At 37.7% G+C, this 21,180-nt stretch overlaps 2 protein-coding genes across 7 annotated transcripts in view; one reads left to right on the forward strand and one right to left on the reverse strand.

Moving 5' to 3' along the window:
- CPNE3 (copine 3) overlaps window positions 1-7,890 on the forward strand; it is a 32,168-nt gene extending 24,278 nt beyond the window's left edge. For all 6 annotated transcript variants that reach the window (XM_074884076.1, XM_074884077.1, XM_074884067.1 and 3 more), the window contains 6 exons: window positions 38-171; window positions 624-678; window positions 780-831; window positions 1,479-1,612; window positions 3,158-3,394; window positions 4,842-7,890. In XM_074884076.1, the coding sequence (XP_074740177.1) occupies window positions 38-171; window positions 624-678; window positions 780-831; window positions 1,479-1,612; window positions 3,158-3,394; window positions 4,842-4,952 (723 nt within the window). In that variant the 3' untranslated portion in view covers window positions 4,953-7,890. The remainder of the gene's footprint in view (window positions 1-37; window positions 172-623; window positions 679-779; window positions 832-1,478; window positions 1,613-3,157; window positions 3,395-4,841) is intronic.
- A 2,234-nt stretch (window positions 7,891-10,124) lies between these two features.
- Window positions 10,125-21,180, reverse strand: part of CNGB3 (cyclic nucleotide gated channel subunit beta 3) — a 76,684-nt gene continuing 65,628 nt past the window's right edge. The window contains exons 15-18 of the mRNA XM_074859453.1: window positions 20,168-20,286; window positions 15,432-15,578; window positions 12,705-12,885; window positions 10,125-11,549 (exon numbers count right to left, since the gene is read on the reverse strand). Of these exons, the coding sequence (XP_074715554.1) occupies window positions 11,316-11,549; window positions 12,705-12,885; window positions 15,432-15,578; window positions 20,168-20,286 (681 nt within the window). The 3' untranslated portion in view covers window positions 10,125-11,315. The remainder of the gene's footprint in view (window positions 11,550-12,704; window positions 12,886-15,431; window positions 15,579-20,167; window positions 20,287-21,180) is intronic.

Consider the following 21,180-nt stretch of genomic DNA (forward strand, 5'->3'; position numbering starts at 1 on the left):
CTAACAGCAATTTGATCCAAATACTGCATTTTGACAGGTGGGGATAGATTTTACAGGTTCCAATGGAGACCCTCGCTCTCCAGACTCTCTGCATTACCTCAGCCCTAACGGAGTTAATGAATACCTAACAGCCATTTGGTCTGTAGGAATGGTCATTCAGGATTATGATACGTAAGTTTTTTAGATTTTTATTTAAATTATTTTTTAGATATATAGATTTTTGTGGTAGTTTCTTCAACCAGTGTTGAAGATGCCAGCAGATATATTGGAATGAAACTTGTGAGCTGAAATGTAGAGCTAAAAAAGACTTCATAATCACTGCACAATAACATAATCACAAGCAAAAGCTTGTGTTTACAGCAGACAAGCAAGGCTTTTCATCTGTGATGTAAAAAGCGGCATTAATTTAAATAAAGGCTTGCATTCTTACCAATTTGGTGTTAAAGACTGGTTTGGTCTTAGAAACAATTACAGGGGGGAGCTTCCATTTAATTTTGCATCTTAATGCTTAATAAACAGCACTTTTAATGATCAAAAGCAGCACTGATTAGCTAAAGTTACTGAACTATGACAGCTTTTAAAGGAAGGCGCTCACTTCATTTTCTTTCAAATTGCTTTTTTAGAGATAAGATGTTTCCAGCCTTTGGATTTGGTGCACAAATTCCTCCTTCATTTCAGGTAATTGAATATGTAAATGCACTATATAAGACAACTAAAAACAATTACTTCAGGAGGAGATTATATGTACAGTCCTAACCATGTCTTTTGTGTATTGACAGGTATCACATGAATTCCCATTAAATTTTAACCCATCAAACCCATTCTGTAATGGTAAGTCTGAGAAAGTAACATCAGACCTAGAGATAAAATGTCTAAGATGAAGGGATAAAAACATCTGCAAAGTGAATTGTGTGACATGTTGTTCTATTAGTTGTGTAGCAGGAAGCAATTTTATAACAATTTTCTTAGTTACTGGAAATACCATTTGATCTCTCTTCTGTATTGTTTCGTGAAAGAAGTGTTTTGAACAGCTAGGGCACAGCACAGGTAAGCTGGGAATGGTTCTCTCATGTTGTCAAGCCACTTCATTCTACTTCACTGCTGGTGTGGAGTTGTCTGGTTTGAGTATGATGCTGCTATTACCTGTTGAATATGACATCTCTGATCACACTGCTAGCTATCACAAGCTGCCAGGTGAAGAGAACTGTTGTAATTCAGTTACACGCACTTGAGCATACAGTATTTGGCCTTTCTGTTCACATAAAGCCAAGCCTGTTAGTTATGTGTGTTAAGCATTGGCCAAACTGAAGGCCTCCATTGCTCGTGAATCATTTTACTTTTTTTATCATGGTTAGTTTTAAATCTTTGTATCATCACTTTAAATAACTGATATATACAGTGTTTTAGGAACACTGAGTGCTTCAAAATATCCTAATTCTAATATGAAAAAACTAACACGATCTATTTGTGTTCTCTAGGAATCCAAGGCATTGTTGATGCATATCGGGCTTGTCTTCCTCAAGTGAAGTTATATGGACCAACAAATTTTTCTCCGATTATAAACCATGTGGCAAGATTTGCTGCAGCAGCTACGCAACAGCAAACAGCATCTGTAAGTTCTTCATGCTAGTGTGTGTATTTTTCTTTTTTCTTTCCCTTCTAGTTTATAAATATTATTTTTTCCCTTCTAGTTTATAAATATTATTTTTTCCCTTCTAGTTTATAAATATTATTTTTTCCCTTCTAGTTTATAAATATTATTTTTTCCCTTCTAGTTTATAAATATTATTTTTTCCCTTCTAGTTTATAAATACTATTTTTCCAATTTGGAAAAATAACAATTTGGAAAAGAGCTATGGATTTTCATATGCCAAGAGGTTTATAAGGTTTTGCCTTGGTAGTCTAACTGTCATCAATATATGTATTAGGAAAGCAGCAAAACTTCTTGTACAGTTGTTTTTTTTTTTTCCTGAGTGCAGTATGCCTATCAAGAGATTTATTTTTTCTGCCTGAAAGAATACATTAAAGAAATTTTGCTGCCTTGCCATTTAATGCATATTGTAGATGGGTTGGCTTTTGGTTTTAGTGGAGATTTTCTTCCAGTATAGGGGGATGTATAAGAGGAGAGAAATAAATCCAGTGTCATATGCTGTCATGCTGCTGGTCATAGCCTTCTCTGATCATGGTTGCTTTGTAGACATTCTTGCTGGAGTGGGGGAGTGGAGTGGTGGGGAACAATGAGAAAAGGTGATACTTGAACACAGGACATAAGCGAAATCCAATTATTTTGGAGGCAGATAAGGGAAGATAGGAAGCAAAGTACTGAAGAGGAAGACTTGTAAGAATACTAGGAGTACCTTTGGAACTTCAATTTGTGCTGCCCAGTAATTGTCTGAAATGAACCAAGTGAGAGAAGACCAGAAATTCAAAAAGTGTTGGATAGTTTCTGAACTTTGTACTTCTAGCTTGTTCTCGGTACTTCAATCCAGAACAGAAGCTAAGATGCCAACTTTTAGAAGCCGTGGCAGTATAGTGGAAGCAACTCAAGTGGTACTTGAATAAATTACCAAAGTACTGCAGGGTGATCTCAGATGCCTTGGTAATTAACTTCATAAAGTAGCTAGAAAACATGGTTAAAGGAATTTGAAAATGGGCATGCTGTTTTTCAGCACAAAAGGGCATGTTTTAATCTATAGTTAGGATTTTAAGGATGTAATCAGTGAAGCAAAGGGTAGCACTTAATAAAGGTATTGATAGACCAGAAAGGAAACAAATACAAGTTTCACAGGTGTTATCTGTCCAAAACCTCAATAAAATGCCTTCTATCCCAGGACAAATACTTGGAAGATAGGTTAACTGTTGGTTTGTCTGGGGATTTTAGAGAAAAGGAGAAGGGTGATATCACTGGGTTTTTGGGAAGTGGCTGTTTAAAGATGACTTCTTCTAAAAGATGGATTATGTTGTCCTTATAAATTTCTTCGGACTGTACAGATAAAGCCTGACCACAACGTTGATGTTTGATTGTAAAATTCGGTGAGTGCATTGAACGTGCTCAAAGTGACAACAGTATGTAGTCCTGTATGTGCATTTTTCTAAGTGTACATGCCTACGTGTTTTCTATTTCTTTGTCATGACACAGTGTTTATTGATTTGACAGCAATACTTTATACTTCTGATCATAACGGATGGTGTGATAACAGACCTTGATCAAACTCGGACTGCCATAGTTAATGCTTCGAAATTGCCCATGTCCATTATCATTGTTGGTGTTGGAGGAGCAGACTTTGATGCCATGGAGTTTCTTGATGGCGACAATGGAGTTCTTAGGTCCTCATCAGGAGAACCAGCCGTCAGAGACATTGTCCAGTTTGTGCCATTCAGGAAGTTCCAAAATGTAAGGAATCCTAATGTATGCTGAATAAATATTGTAGAGGTATGCTGGGTTTGCTCAGATATCCTACATACAGTCCTAAGCTTTTGCAGTGTTTCTAAAATGAACTCTGAAGTCTGAGATAAGTCCTTATTAAGTGCTAAAAAAAAGGACAGAAGACTTCAGCATCCGTTGAATTTCCGTTAGGTGAGCTGATTCATGTTTTAAAAGACTCCATTTCTGGCTTCACTGCATTTCTGACCAGTTGCTGCAGGCAAACGACCTTTGTAAATCTCCCCCAGATTTGATTAAACAGATGGATGTGTTTTTCATTTGGGAGGAAGAACTTACTATGGTTTTGTTCTTATGGCAAAATGTTTTTTTATTGCAGATGCCCATTTGTAAATGTGGATTAGTCTCACATTTTAGTGCAGTGTTAAAATTCAGAGCTCAGTCAGGGACATCATAATCAGTAGAAATTGTGTGTGGGCACAATAGTGGTGATAGTTTTCATTTTTGTTAAAGCAAATATACAAAAAAAAATGTGTGGTGAAAGAATGGAGTCTTGATTTTTTTTTTTTTTTTTTTTTGGTGTAGAACCTAATAAAATATGCACAGGCTAATATAGTCCAACTTTCAAATGTATCACTGGAAAAAGTTGATTTTAAAAAAACAACTAAAAGTTCCTCAAGATGGTGAAGATAAGGTCAACAGTTTTATTTCCATCCTAATATGTTCTAATTTTGTTTTGTTTCTTAATATTAACCCTGGTAATAATACTCCTTAGGCCTTCTTTTTTGTCTTTGTATTTTTATTTTTACCTTTGATACAAGTTCTTTGTTTAATCTCAGTGCAACTTGGGCAAACTGAAAGGAGAAAGAGACCAAAATCAATATAGAATATGCTTACTGAATAATGCACTTGGATGTAGATTAACTAGGGTCAATATTCAATATAAAATTATATATGCAGATGCTTCAGTTTCTAGAAGAAGAGGTGCTTTTTTTCCCATGGATACTTAATCTTACAGTTATCTCTTGAAGAGCTGCTCTGTAGCAGTACAGTTACTGTGGAGGACACTTGGTGCAAAAGGTTACAGATGATTAGACTAGCCCCTGAAGGGTCATCTTAAGCGATTAGTGGAAGTGTGTTTACATAGCTGAAGTTTGATGTCTGCACTGTTTGTGTGTATTTCATATGACAAAAGGTATCTCAGACATGGCAGTCCTTTGCTGACCCAGCTCCTATTACTTCAGTGAAGCAAGGCAACCAGATGGTTCCTGGTAATGGGAATGAGAAGGTAAAGATGTCAGGGAAGCTTCCATCTGTCCCACAAGGGCATTGTGTAGAGTCCTCTGTAAAATGTCAGACTTTAAATTGGCCTAGTAGAGGTGGTGCTTATTACCCATCTTAGGATCTCTGTTAACAGTTGGTGGAAACTGAAACTTGGTGTTCGTTCTTTTTTTCTAAGTCTCCAAAGGAAGCTCTGGCGCAGTGTGTCCTGGCAGAAGTCCCTCAGCAAGTGGTGAACTACTTCAGCACCTACAAACTGCAGCCTCCAAAGAATCCTGCTGCAAAGTGAATGGGCTGAGCAGGGGAGCTGAGACTTTGTGCTTGCTTTACTTGCTGTATCTACAGACTTTGGTTCTTGAAATACTTCTGTATACATGTATGCACACACCTTTGTATGGTAATGTCTGTTAGCTTTTGCCTGCCAATCACTTTGCCAAGCGTGCCTTCTAAGGGCCAAAACTGTTTGTGTTAATATTTGATGTTAATTTGAGAGAGGGGTTACATGGGTGCGTTTTATTTTGAAAAGTAAGAGTGCAAAAAACGAGATTGAATATGCAGAGAGAAGGAGGAGAATGGCTGGAAGTAGAACAGCTGACTGATAAATATGACCAGTGGGAGTGTTCAGTTACTTTTGTGGGGATCGTCACCGAGGACTGCAGTTTGTCAGTGATTGTAAAACCAGGCTGAAATGAAAAAGAGTATATCCCCACCAAGTAGATAAAAGTTTATATGTGCTTCAATGAATCTAGAATACTTCAGGCTTCTGTGTCTATTAAGCCAACATAACAAAATTTTGTCACAGGAGTTTCATAATGAGACAAGTGCCAGAAGAGAGAGTAAAGGCCCTCCTTGCCTGCCTACTTCACGTTCGTCACTTTAGTGCCTTTGGCCAATGCCTGGGATTCAGGGCTGTGTGAACATGAGCCAAACAAGTCATTAAAGTGTATATTCTTTTATAGTATGCATTCTCTTAAGGTAGTACAGGAATAACTAGGGTAAGTCAAGGTAAACCTCTAACAAGTCAGAAGAATACTCTTGGCCTTTGAGGCTACTACTTAAAGGCTGTAACATGTACTTCAATGTGTACTGTGCTGAAAAACAGGAACTCCAGATCTGATGTTGGTTGGGGTTTTGTGTTGGTTGGTTGGTGTTTTTTTCCATAAAACAATCATGATTGATGTTTAAAGGGCTTCTTGTGAAGCTTTTTGGTTAAAAAGTTTTGCCTGATTTATAATTGCATGTTTTCAAGGCAAGGCAGTTCTTGAAAGTGCTGTATTGGTTTTGTCATATTTTGATTCATGCTTCTTTTTCATAGTCCCACTAATGAAAAATGCCTGCAGAGAACCCAATCTTCCTTCTTCCCTTCCAGTAGGAAGACATAAAAAAGTGTCCAAGCTCTAATCCTATATTCATACTGTGTTTCTCTAGGGCAAGCAATTTCTGGTTTATTTTCTTGGCTTGAGTTTTCTTTTCACCATTTACATCAAGTTGCTTAGTGGACAGACGACACTTTCTTGTCTCCCAGCTGCATACTGCTTGCTGAGGATCTCTTCTGATCCTGTCAGTGCATGTAACGTAAGTGGATGTAAAGATCTCACCCTTTCAAAAATGCCCATCTTGAACATTAATTTTGCAGTTTCACATTTGAAGTGGTTTAGAGTTAGAAATCTGACTGATCTGATTTTGGATGGTCTAGCTGTAACATGTAAGAACAGCATGGACTAACGCTAAATTTAGCATACTTGGGCACTCAAGAGTGCTCCAGGTCATACTGTATGTGACTTTGTATGTGTCTTTTTTTTTTTTTTTTTTAGTTGCTGGAGATGCTGTGTGGTGTGATTTGTTTGGGTTTTTTTTTTTCCATAGGTGTATAGTGCTGTCAAAAATCTGCATTCACATTAACATTGATGGATGAATGATACATGTATTTGAGATTGTCTTACGCATCCTGTAAAACATACCAAATTTTTTGTAGTCAGTTGATGAGTTATCAATCATGAATGAATATTTTATTCTCCACTCTGTTTTCCTTGGTGAAAGGGTGTCCTAAATAGTTTCAGTAGTGGAATACTAAGGAAGAGATTTTGTTTCATATTAAGCCAAGCTCTGTCTTTTTTTTTTTTTTTTTTGAAATCTAATCCATGTGTTTATATAAAAATCTGTAGACATTTTTATCAGTGTAGTGCAAATGTGTTACTACTTTATACATTAACTATAATGAAGTGTCATGCCAGATATGCAACACAAAATATTAAGGAAGTAGTGATAGTGAATTTAAATCACACTGCTGCAAATTGGTATTGTATGATTTTGGAACAGTAAACTGTTGCACAGCTACATGTTCCATGTACAGAAATAACTGGATGCAGCATTAATGCTGTGTCTGGATTCATTGCAGTGGACGAGTACTACTGATAGGAGTACAGTATACTACTGAAGTTCCTCTGAGCTGTTTGCCAAAAATATAATGCTGCATCTGTGTTCTGTTACCAATTCTGTTTTAAGTTGCCGTGAAAGTGCATTTAAATGCATTTAAGCATGTTAATAGGTATTATTATGCTAAGTGTCTGTTGCATATAAAATAAAACCTTTTGCTTTGTCTGTATTCTATACATAAATTCCGAGTTTATACAGCAGAGAATTCATTATCTCTTATTGGAAAAGTGCCCCCACATTCCTCAAGCTTAGGGAATTACATAGCATATTAATGACACCTGTTTCTCAGTGTGCCCTATTCTGTGTAAAAGAAAAGTGTTTCAGATGTAACAGGGGTGAGAACCGTTTTCCAGGTGTAAATTCTTAGAGGTGTACAGCTAATGCCTGGTGAAAGATTTGGAAACTTCTGAGTTAGGCTGAAGCAATGTTCTGAGTCAAGGAATGCAGAAGATTGAGAGTCAAGGGGGAAGAGAGTTACTGTGGTGTTTTGCCATTTTTGTTTGTTTATTTTTACATGTAAAAAATGCCTTATTAGCTTGAGGGTGACAAAACAAAATATTGTCCGTTTTGTAAAGTGAATGTGCTTGTAGGGCACTTGCACCACCTTGTGATAAAAGTGATGTATAGCAGTCTTTGTAATCAGATACTTTTGCCATATGATGATCGTAATATATGCATATGTACAGCAGAGAAATAACCTGTAACTAGAATTTTTTACTTTCCTGTGTATTTCAGTTCTGATGAAGTTAACTGATTTACAATGCCTATGCATTAAAAATACAATTTCAGTATACTGTTTTTCCGTTGTGCTTTTGTATTCAGCATTTTCTATCTAATGATAAATGCTGCTTTTGCACTTCCTATGATTACTCCACATGCTGAGCAGCTCAAATTTATAACAAGTATTATCAGATGAGAGGAAAAGTGCCTTTTCCACTCAGTGGTTATGACTGTGCAGTGTGTATTTCATAAAGCATCTCATACTGGCTTTTAGCAAGAAAATATTCTGAAATTGGACAGTTTTAACAGTGACTGTTTCATGCTCTTTGCCACATTAGAGTTCTCCTATGCATGCTACTTCATACAATTATTATCAGGTTTTCCAAAACATTTTCAGAACAGTGTCTACATTTCAGTGAGAGAGGTGTGGAGATCCGGTTATTTTTAGTTTTCAAATACATTGTCCTTCAGTTTCTTTACATTCAAGTGTAGTCAAGCCTGAGAAATTAGGAGATAGTAGGGAGTGTTGTAGTGGAGTGCAATACTGTACAGAGCTTGAGTGAGCTTTGATACTGGCAGTTGTGTCTTTTAAGTGCTCTAGAATAATTCACTCTACTTCTCTACCAGTCAAGAATCTACACAGTAGAATTAGTTCCTGACAGGATTTAATACATCTTGACCTTTCTTGTGTCATTCCTTCTGCTGAAAACCCTGTAAATGGTTGCAACTTGGATTCCCAGACCCTTTCTGCCTTTGTCCACCCCTAAAAATGGTGGAATTCTGGAAAGGGGAAAGTTCTCCAATAACAGAAGTAGGATGTCAGAGAAAACCACATGGATGTTACTTCTGTGTGGCCATGCTCTTCTGCAAACACTGACACTTCTCTTTGGCTTTGGGTCTAAGGAACTGTGCATAACTTTGTAACTGTGCAGACAGAACTGACAGACTTTCCTGCAATTCTTGAGCTGTTACGAGTTGTAGCAAAGCAGCAACCCAGTGGGATGCTCAGTTGCTGTGGTGTAACGCTGCTGCAGTCTCAGCCCTTACTTTGTAATATGTGTGTGACTGATGAACTTAAATATGCCAGCAGTGAAAGTTACCTGGTAGCATTTGTGTAGGCAGAAGGGGATTGGATCTTTTACAATGAGAGCGAGCTTTACTCGTTGATAAAAAGTGTTAAACTATTGGGGCTTATGTTTGGTTTTTTCCCCTTCTGTAATGTTTTGACAACGCTCTCAAAAAAAAAAAAAAAGTGAAAACTGTATATTGTAATGAATTCATAGATCATTACTACTCACAGAAGACCTCATTTGTGAAGCAGTTCTGCAATATTTCTAATTTTGAGATTGTATTGAGATGTTCCTGGATGTGCAATAGATGAATAATTCATTATGATGCATCTTATCATTTTCTACCTCTGTTGTGACATCCTTTCCTCTTCCATGTCAAATAACAAGTAACATACAAATAACAATGGTTCTTCCCCTGTAGCAGTTGAACCTTGACCTCACTGCTAGTGTGGCAGAACTTTCTTTTTGAAAGAGATTTGGGGTTTGGTCATGTCAGAGGATGTGTGGAATATACAACATGCGGAATTTAATCATCCAGCTTTTACTCAGGCAAAGGTTCCATTGATTCTGGTTGAGCTGCCAGCTTTGCCTGTGATTAGACAAGTTCAGAGGCTTTAAAGAACAGGCCGACAGAATGCGTAGCCCTCAGGATCATATATAAACATGCATTTTGCAGACTAATTTTGGCACGGTGCCTTCCTTGGTTGGTGGGTGTAAGAGTTGGTCAGAAGATCAGCATTGTCTCAGCATTGTCACCAGGGACGTGGGCAGTGAGGTACCCGACAATGGCCTGTTTGGAGCGCAGCTGCCAATCCCTGGAGTGGAATGTGGTGCAAAGGCTCCTGAATGCACATCTGTGTGGCACAGCGAGTGCTGTGCTGTTCTCCTGAGTACTGAACCTTGTGGTGCAGGCAGTGCAGTGCTGTTCTTCAGTGCCTGAGCCCTGCAGTACAAAGAGTGCTGTGCTATTGTTCGGTACCTGCGCCTAGCCGGAGCTGTTAGAGATGACCGCAGAGCCACTGTCAAAAAAGACGGATCGCAACTGTTGCCATAACATCAATGAAGAAATCATGAACCTTAGATGAACTTTGCTTCATTATAATACCAAATCACACCTCCTGGTCGAAGGCTACCCGCCTCCAGGATTGACTACGCCTCGGACACTCCCCCCTGCGCATGCGTGATGGTCTCGCTCGAGAGAGATGCAAACCCATGGAAGAGAAAAAAGTAATCAAGAATTAAGCTTAAAACACAACTTCAGCCTTTTGTTTAATGTTGCATCTCTTTCTGTGATGATTTGATGCAGAAAGTTGACAGTGTGGAAGCTCCTTCTTAGGAAGCTCTATCCCTCTCAGGATTTTCTTTAGTTCACAGGTACGATGTAGCTCAGCCCCAGTAAGGCACGGGGCTCACTTTGCACCATCAATCAGTGTCTGTGATGGAGGTGAACAACTGGAGCATTGGTTGAAACTATGCACCACAGAGCCAGAAAATGTAAATCCTGCTTTTTATAAAATAGCCTTTATTTTTAAAGTGGCCAGTTAGATACCAAGATTCCTCAAAAAGTTAGCCACTGTCAACTGCTTGCTCTTCAGTGGGCATTATTAATGATCAATCCCTTGGGAAGATCAAACGTATGAATTGACAGCCCAAAGTTAAAGTTACCCGTGGGCTGTGGAGGGGAAATATCTTAAGTCTTTGCCATATTTACTCACAGAGTCAAAGACATCTGGAGCAGATGCTCATGTTTTCAGAGGACTGGCAATAATTCTGCAATCTGCTTCCCCCTTGTGGATTTTGTGATTTTATTTTTTCACAATGTTTTGTTTTGTAGCTCTCTGTCCCAAGCGAAAACATCCCAACACACAGCGTCACAGCTTTCTGCACTGAGCCGTGCTGGTCACAAAAGCAGGTCACTGATTAGATGTATAAGGGGAGGAGACAGAAGGATCAAGAGAAACATAAGTAACCTCAGCAACAGTAGGGCAGTAACAAGAAAAAGGATAACTATGGGAAACCAGAAAAGAAAATAGAAAAGAACACACACAAAAGTTAAGAGCAAACCGAGCAACAGGAACAGCAATAAGAAAGCGAGGATGAACAGGAGAGGGAAGAGAAAAAGCAGGAGCAAGACAGAGTAAGAGATAAGGGAGAGCATAGATCAAACAAGAAACAAGTGGTCCTAAAATACAATCTGAGCTCTAATTTCTGTTACACCTGAAGTTCTCTCTTCAGGCTCAAGGTTAAGAGGTAAGTATTCAAATAATTTGTCCAATTGTGTCATGAGAGGAGGGAGAAAAGAAGAGGAGCTGGGGTAGATTTTTCTCAAGTAGGTTCTACTTTTATCTTCTGTATTCAAAAGCAAAGTTACTCTAGCTCTCTGAATTCAGCAAGACAATAGATGGGGCCACAGCACAAAGCACCATCTATTTATTTTTTTTCTCTTTAACTTCAACTTTAAGAATCTCTCCTTCTTCTGCTCTGGGTGATGGAGACATACTAATGATCAGAGACTCGTTAGTGGTTCCTCTGTGCATAACTGCAGGTTTAGGTTTAGCGTCTGCATTCGGCTCTTCCTTTTGTACAGGGGGTACAGATGAGGCTGTGGGCTCCACAGGTTTCTTCTCCTCTTGTTCAAGCTTTGCTTCAGCCCGAGTTTCCTAAAAACAAGAAGTTAAATGTTTTCCAATGCTGCAGAAGAAATTCAGGAAGTAGTTCTGTTCTGTATATGCAGTGGAAAAGCACAGCATGGATACTATGCTTAATGGTATACAACATATAGAAATTTGTATTTAGATGCAAATAGATATAAGTTTCATTTAGATCAGTTTCTAAATGAAAAATGCAATTTCAGAATCAGAATGTCAACATAAAACCTAGGAAAAGCTTGTAGATAGTAATAGTATCTGCTTATTAATACAGCAGGATAAAACTGGCACAATTTGGGTCACACTTACATCTTGCCTTCCTTTATGTACTAGTATAGAAAGAAAAAGTATTATGTAAATCTTGACATATTGCCCAGTGCCCCAATTGTTTGGCCAAGCCTGTTTGCTATTAAGTTCACAAATACACATTAACTTGAGCAATGTTTCTGCTCCAATCATAGTGTTGTAGTCGTTTGTGTAAGCAAAGTTCTTTATTTAACTTAAAATAAAGAAAAACACAGCTAGTTCAGCTATAAAGACAGAAAAGGATTCTGCCACCTTTGGGTAAGTATGTAGAACTGAGCAGGTTATTATTAACACTACCATTTCTCAGAACAGTATAATATGGAAATTGTTTTTCATCAACTAAAATAACAATGTTCTTATAAGGCAATATATTAGAGATTTAATCAGTTTTAGATGTGTGGGCTACACTTTTAAGTTTTGTGTTCAGAATCTGTGACAACCAGAGATCTGACTTTGAATTGGAAAGTTCACTGTGTGCTTGAGTCAGCTGGATCAGATTATTGTGTTCAGATATTTCTGTATTTACTGTTATTTACATAAAATTAGAAGATCAGATGTCCTTAGGGTCTTTGTAAAGTCTATTTTATCCTTACTTTGAGGATTTTTGTTTGCTTGGTTTTTTCCTTGCTTTTTCTTTGCTTCTGTTTTCCCTGCCCTGCATAGAGTCCAGCTCCAGGAAGATTTCAGCCAAATTTTAGAATTAGTGTTTACAGAGATTAGGTACAGTGATTATATGTCAGCTATTGGGAATTTTTGCTGTCGATTACAGTAAAGCTATGTTTTCATGTGTTGTGTTTTCCCCAAGCCCTTGCAGTTTCTTTCAGCACCTGGAAGAATCTACTCTATTTTCTGTTGCATTACCTGAATGTCTTGTTGTCTCTTCAGCTGCAGCAGCCTAGCAAGGCCTTCTCTTCCTTTTCCTCCAAGCAATGCTTTAAACAATTTTGGAGTTTCCTGTTTCTGCCCAAAGAGACTGGCCAAGCCCCGTGGTTGTTGCACTGGTGGTCCTGGAGCAGGTTTCCCTTTCTCCTTCAGCAGCACCCTGGAGGCAGGAAGGAATGAGAACAGACAGCAGTGCTGTGAAACCGAGCAAAGTTGCTGCAAAGCTAAAATGTCACATTCGTGGATGAAAACCTGGACACTTCTCCAGACAGGTTTTTTTTTGGTCCCAGGTCTAGTGGCAAGAGAAAAGCTGGAAAGGGTAAGAGTTTTACCCTAGGGTCTGGTAGAGTGGAGGCATCAAATCTGATGTTGCTTGCCTATATGCTGGAGAATAAACAAGTGCAGGCTCAAATTTAAGGTGTCACAGAGCAGGTGAGACTTTTATAAGGAGAAAAGTAGCGTGGAGGGGAATAGATGCCTTGTACCTGAGGTGGCACTTTCTGACCTGGCCTTCTGGATGCAAATTCAGAGAGCGTTTAGTGCTCAGTTGGGAGTCTAGCTGATGCTTGTGGAAGCAATAGGTTACCAGCCTAACTTCCAGCATAGCTCATCTCTCGTAGGTCAAGTTAGACAGTGGTACTTATTTTTGGTCTTCCTCAGTAGCAGAAGACACCCTGAAGATATAAAAATTACTGCCAATCATGTGGCAGACTAGATTTTCACACCCTTCCGTAGCTGTACTGATTTGCAGCCATAACGACAAGAAGTGAGAATGAACAATGAGAGTAAAGATTAAATGACAGTTCCGAGGTAGATGGAACCAGTGAAAAGCAGAGGGTTCCCATGCTTTCCATTTCTATTAGGTTACTGTCAGTTTTCAAGGCAACTTTTCTGTTCTTGCAAAAGCACTGACTTAGGGCTTTTTATGAACAAGGACTACACTTGCAGTCTGAAGTACAGTAAATCCCATAATACTATAATTTTCTCCACTGTCTTTGGGAATTTCAGAAGTGAAGATTTTACTTTTTTTAAAGTTTTGTTGTCATAAATTTAAAAAGTACACTTCAGCTTGCATGGGTTTATTATGTAAAGACAGTGACTATCAGGCAGGTGATAATAGAACAAATTTCTTGCTTGAATAAATCCTTTGAGTTTATTTCAAGGAGCCCTTTGAAGGTGTGGGATGGCCAATGCAATTCCGCAGAGAACTCTAATGTAGGCCTTCCAGGGCAGAGCGACTGATAACTTGATTCCAAAGCTAAACATAACTGCAGTCTTTATCACAACAGTGCACAAATCTGTTGGTGCCTAATTTTTCTAGAGACATGGCTCTCATAGAGAGCCTTAATTCATACATAGAGCATGAGAGTTTTGGAAGAATTAGTGAATGCCCAGACAGGTGAGCAGAGTACATGGCGTCCAGCACAGGTCAGGTAGTGCATATCTTTAAAATTAAACAGGGTATCCTGTAACTAGTCTGATATCTAGAGAGGGCTTTGACCTCAAATGGGAGTGCAGATACAAGGATGATTAAGCTTCTGCAGTTGAGAAGGGCTATCTGGAGGAAGAAGAGTTTAATGGCTTAGCAGGATATGATTAGGGTGGTCAAGAAAGCAGAAGGTGGTGTGGTACAGAGAGACAGGAATAACAAGTAATGATGGCTGTACAGCTGTTTAGAAAGAAGCTGGAGAAAAATCAAGAAGGATAAATGCTAGAGACCATCAGTCAGTGGACTTGTTCCACCTTTCTACCTGTTGATGCTGGTTGTGAATATTGGGCAATCAGCTCATTCTGTGTCTAGGTTCCTTGTTCCTCAGAGACGTGATGATTCTCAAGATACTGTCATTTGACAACCAGGACTGTTGAAACATGTTGAATGAAACCATCTGCTAGCACTTCCACTAAACAAAATGTCACTATAGTGCTAAGTTTAGTCTTTGGTGGAATTTCAAGTCTGGAAGCAACCTTCCAACCTTTCATAGCAATGCAAGGCAACAGCTGAGAACAATGAGTGCTGAAGTATGCTAATAATGACAAAATGTTTCAAGTATTTTGACCTTTTATAAGGTAGCAAGATACTAATTTAGTCATAATTTTATGACAAAATCTGACAATACTTTGCCCTTTCAAAGCTGGAGAAATGGTGATCCTAGCAAGCTGCAGCCAAAGCAAGATGGAAAGCAGGTTGGGTTTGAAATCCCATTTCAGAATCCTTTTGAATAAAATGCACACCTCTCTAGTCTGTATTTCCATCTTGTTGGGCCTTACTTTAAACCCATTCCTAACTACTGCTTAATGTTTTGGAAATGCATACAAGTCTGTGGGTGCATTAGAAACATATCGCTGTAGAATTAATTGTTACATCTTTGAAAACCTACTCCTTAACTGACATCTGTCCTGCAGTTTCTTTCTTGATTATGTAAGGAGTCCTGATATGTATCTTTATCTCCTATTTGTTTTGTTACCTGAAATACAAAGGAGAAGGCAACTACATTTAAGACATCATTCTACTTACCACATTTCTACAACCCTTGGAATCCCTTCCAAGACCATGACTTTCACTAGTACAACCAGGCAAATCTAATCTCTAAATACAAATGTGTTTACATCTGTCACTCTTCTAAGAAAGGAAAGCAAATCTGTCTAGATGTCACAACTGTCCATTGTGCAGCTAAATAATGTGATTTAAAAACTATTAGGACATACTTTGCTTTCTTCATGAGAAGCTTTTCTGAGTCAGGGTAGTGCACCAAGATCTCATTGAGTGTTTTCTTGTCCAGAATGAAAAGGTTGGCAAAACCATGAGCCACCACATTGGCAGTCCTTCGATTTCCTCCACCTGCAGCTAATAGGCTGGAAGGAAAATAAACATCATCAGTCACATCGTTACTTGCCCTAGCGAGGAATCTCTTTGCTGATGATTCTCTATTAAAGTAATCATAAAACTCACTTACATACCCAACTGTTCTATCTGATGTTCTGCAAAGGCCCTTTTGAAATACCATCTTGCCTCAGGAAGGCAAATTGTCACTACTGGCCAGGCATACGTAGATGCTAAGGACTGTGAAAAGTCTAGCTAGATAGAGACATTTCTCCCAAGAGACACCCACTGCAAGGACTGCATTTGTTTTAGTCCTCATGTGAACTTGGCATTATCCTCAATTTTATCGTTGAAAATGATTTACATCAGAAATAGAGCAGCACACATCCATTATTATTGAAAGTTATTTACAGTTACTACAATGATTGAATGATTCTCCAAGAAGTTTAAGTTTTCCTGAGTGTATAATTTCTGTGGGACTCTGGTTTTCAGTTTTCTCACATACCACATCTCACATTTGAATGTTGGCAAGTTGAATGATATGGATTAGGAAGGTCTTTCAGGCTGACAGTTACAAATGTGTCTGCTAGCAGAAAGAAGGCTATTTTGTAAGGCATTAGACCAGTTTAGCAAGCAGCAGTTGGCTATAGGAAGGATATCCAGATAAAAATTAGATGTTTTACAAAAAAAAATTAAATTGTTCAGCTTGCATTAAGCAAATGAAACAAAGTGACCTCACTTCTCAGCTGTGGTGATAAGCAGGAGAAGTTGCATTTTGCTCTTAGTACTAAAATTGCTTTATGACTATATTCAAGGAGATCTACCCTAAAATTTGTCCCTTAAATATTTCCCAGTGAGTTAATATTTTTAGAGAATATTTAGTAATCTCTAAATTTAAAAGTTATTAATAAAGGGTAGTCTGGACCCCACACAACCTGAATTAATACTTACCTAAAATATTAATCAAGGATATACTGTTTTTAAGATTAAATATATTCATAGAACATATTTATAAATATTAGATTGTACAGATAATATATTTGATTTATGAAGGATAGTATGAGACCTGCAACTGTGTGTACAAGGCTATTTTTACACACACACACACACACACACACAGTTTTTCTGCAACCCAAGAGAGCAATCAACATATGAACTCGAGCTGAAAATGCAGTATATTGTCTTCTTTTTAAACAATTCTGTACAATTCCTCAGAAAGAATAAAACTATTTGCACAATAAGAAAAGCAACTAAAGAAAATTGCAAACACCTTTTGAGTTCTGATGAATCACTTCTCAACAAGTCATTGAACAATAATTTTCAGGCTTTCCTAACAGAAAGCTCATTTTATTGAGGCAGACTAGGACTAAAGAGATCAGCCTTTTCATTACAGTGATGATGTGAGGTGAATTTTGCAAGTAAGGCAGTCCTTGCTCAAGAAGAATAATCTTTGACTAAGGACAGCTTTATGGACTTGAATCTATTTTGGCTAGTGTGCTGAGAGGGAGTTGATAGACCAAATTTTTTAAAATAACTACATTTGCCTTGCAATGGTTCTTGATAATGTAATATCTACATTAATAGAGAAATTTGCTTTTTTCACCTTACATTTATTTCTCCAGTTGTTAGCCTGAAATGATGTAATATTAGTATGAAATGTTAACTTTTGAATTCTTATGCTAGCAAATTTAATTTCAAGGTATAAAGTTATCAAAGTGATGACTTGGCTTTTTTTTTTTTTTTTTTTTTTTCTCCTTCATAGCTGATCTCTGTAGGAAGCTGCTGTTCATTGAAATTAGCAAATTGATCCAGGGAATGGTGTGCATAGCAGCAGAACATGCAGGGTTGTGTCAGCTCATCTCGGCACCTATGTGCATGTGGAGAGGACTGGTGAGTCAGGAATGGGAAATAGGTCTGGATCCTGCTTCTGAGCAGGATGTCAAGCACCAAAGGGCAGAGCTCCCTGAAAAGCAGCAGCTGCCACTTCATGGGAAATCCTGGGCCAAAGTGGAAAATGTAATCTTTCACAAAGCTAAATACTCCATGTAGTTTTAATTTTTTTCATAGTTACAAAACAGCTGAAAGGTTAAAGCTAAGACCAGACATTTAGAGATCTTTCTGTCAAAAATTTGTATATAATTTATATATAATGGTGAAATGTTTTTTAATTTGTAATTTATATATAATGGATAAATGTTTTAATTTTTCCAGAATTACCATTTTCTGATAGCAAATACTTCTAGTGAAATATCAGTAAATAGATGAATGAGGACATCTGTCTTAAAGTGTAAATTTCTCTGGGCTAATGAAGTGTTGTGTTATAGCTGAATTTCTCTCTTTCTCAATTATCTGTGCAGACAGGCTCTCATTAAAGCGCCAATCTGTTTGCCTCTGATTCTGAGGTTATTTTGCTTCCCCAAATTGATATTATCTATACAGGAAAGTAATAATGAGAGTAAGATGTTAATTGGAAGACAACTCCTATTACTTAATCTGTTTCTGTAACAATTTTCAAGGGTGAAATTGGCAAAGGACTTGTCTGAACATTAGTCATGCATTTGCCTTCTAATATAATTCAGGGAAATTTTTTAAAATAAACATTTTTTGTTTTCTTCAACTTTTTTGCCCTCAGACTTTTTAAGCATCATTTACATGCATTTACATGAACAGAGTGAGATTAAATAACAAGTGTCTTGTAAATCATGTAGTTAAACCACTTGGAACGAAGCTGACCTATTTATCTAAACAAATCTTGAATCAGAAATCAGAAGAAAAACAGTCTGGTATCAGGTGATAACCATGCTATGAATACTGAGGGGAAAACTTGGATGTGCTAAATGAAGCAGTATTTCATCCATTAAAGAATATTTTTTTCATTTGCTTTCACTATATGGTATTCAGAAGACCTTGACAAAACTTACATAGAAAGGCACTGTACAAACTCATTATTTTCTAACACCTTGTCACAAGGAAGAGGATAAATCTCTACTGCTACTCTTAGTGCTTCATGTCTTTTCTTTCTTCAATTTTAGAGATGTCTGCCAGGTGCTGTGTCTTTTCTCCTCGAGTTTATCCACTGCCTGACATTTATATGCAAATTACATGTGCCTGAACGGGTATGCTGCCACAGTAGGTGAATGATGAATAAAACAAGACTACAGGCATAGCGTTATAACATTGCTGATGGTTTCACTGGTCATATTGGAAATTATGTAAAGAGTAACACATATTGGGAAATGGATCTTTAAAGGCCATTGTGTACTTCTCACATGGAAACAAGTGCTCACCTGTATTAGATCAACAGTTTGAAAATCCCTTTGTTGTTTTAAAACCAATCATTATTGTTTCTCAGTTTAAAAAATAAAGTCCTTGCTCCAAATAAAAAACTAATAAATAATTGAAAACTGTGTGTGTGTTACATATCTGGGCTGCTGTAGCTTTTTCTTTTATATTTTAATTATTCAGCCCTTACTGAAAAACAGTGCATTTTCAGCCTTTCCACATAACTTACAATGCAACATTTTGTTTAAGGCTTTGCTCAGGTATTATATTGTCACACAGAGAAACACCTTTCAAATAACCTTCTCTCAAAGAGCTGGTATAATTTCACTTCCCCCCTTCAATGAAAAAGGTCTGTATCTATGGGATACATCAGGTGTTTTCCACTTGAGGTCTAAGCAAGTTCTCTATGAACATCACTGGATAAACAGGAATGTTTTCCCTACTACAAAGGGAGACACAAGTAGAAGATAGCTGTAAACCTGGCACAGAGCTGATTACTACTTTTCAAAAGGCAGATTAAAGCTACTAGCAAGAGGATTAACAATAACAGGAAGGCAGCTGGAAGAAATCAAGGATCCAGTTTATCACATGCAGCAGCACATGTATTTTACTTTTCCTGAGGCCAAACTCAGCAGGGGCTGCAGTGCCTAAAATCCAGCACTTGGCAGGCTAATTGGGGAACATGGCACAGAGGAGTTAATGAATTTTGCATAGAAACCACATGAGAATATAAAAAATGTTTGTAGCCACCAGAGAAAAATTTTCTCCTCCAGATAAACTCAGAGCCAAAAATCTAGTTTGTCAGCCTTTTTCTTGTTGTGTATGCTCTTAAACAAATACATTTTCGAGCTTGGATGCCTGATTTTTGGCAACTTAATCCCTACTTTAGCTCCTAAAATGAACTAATTTTATTTGCTAGTTTAGATTTTTTAACTCTTTTGTTAATTAATAATAATTTTGAAATTAATAATAATTTTTACTATCTGCTGTGTAAGGGCAGCTAGTCTTACTATAGAGGCAATAAAATGCCCTGCTGTATTGCAGACCTTGGAACAGGAAGATGTGTGAAATCTTTTAAATGCTGAAGGAGAAATTTGTATGTATATTCCTGTGTACATTAGCCAAAACACTGGTCTCAGATCTTGCCAGATTAGTCTCTGATGCTTCACATATAGATTTTTCTTCACTTACCTGCATCTCCTTGTGCAGTGTCCTCTTGGTTGATCCTACCCACTTTCTAGCCCTCATGGCAGCTGTCATGCTTACCACAGAGAAGTTAACCAACCATTGATTATTTGACCAGTTCTAAAGAAAGTGTTAAAAATAGCGATGTACCTACCTGATCTCCCCAAATACAGCTCCTGCTCTTAGTGTAACCAGGACTCTTGTACCATCAGGGCCTCCAAGGACTTGAACTTCACCTTGTTTGATGATGTACATCTCTCTGCCAATCTCTCCCTGAGCACACAAACACATAAAGATCCCATGTATTAGCAGGGCAGTGTTTTTTTGTTAGAATAATCTGACAGACTCTTCCTTAAATCTCTTTCCACTCTCTCATAAACAGGTTTATCAGCATTATAGGGAAATAAATGTTTGCAGTACTTTTCCTAGCACTGAGCACAAAGCAAGATTTGTGCTTTGATCATTCTAATTGTGATGTGGGGCAATATTTGAACAGGAGTAAGACCATCTAGGCCAACTTGGAAAAAGAAGACTAGATAATGAGGATTGTAGCAGTCATTTCCATCAACTATTCCAGTGGGAACAAAAGTCCTGCAGCAGTAGTGCAGAGAAGTAGTGCAAAGAAGCCTATGCTTCATGGTCTAAAAAGCTTCAGTTTTTACACTATTACTATCACTTACCTATCTTAAAAGAAAAATAAAAATAAACAGTAATTCCAAACTTTGTCAACTTTTATGTAATCATTGAATGGTTTAAGAGATTATCGGTTTATTTAATATCCTCCACATGATCTAATATGATTCAAAGGTGTGACATCAGTATATACAATAAAAAGCATAAAAACTGGAGTAATATAATGTACATCACAACCATGATCATAACAGTCCTCACAACCTCTCAGTAAGGCAGGCAAATAACGATTTTTCCACTCGTGCAGCTGGAGTAACGGAGGCAGAGCAGCAACTTCATTTTAAAAGTGAAAAGGCAACAGAAACAAAGCCAGGACTGAAAACATAGGGCTTGCACTTCCTACCCCCTCACTTGCTCCTCCAAACCTGCATGCAGAGTCTTGGTAAAATACGATGAGGCCAACATATATCTAAGGAGGAGATGGTTCCAACAGAGCTTTATTCCCTACTATGTGTTAAAGCATTAATAGGGTTACTA

The sequence above is a fragment of the Strix uralensis genome, chromosome 1 (assembly GCF_047716275.1).
Source record: "Strix uralensis isolate ZFMK-TIS-50842 chromosome 1, bStrUra1, whole genome shotgun sequence".
NCBI lineage: Eukaryota > Metazoa > Chordata > Aves > Strigiformes > Strigidae > Strix > Strix uralensis.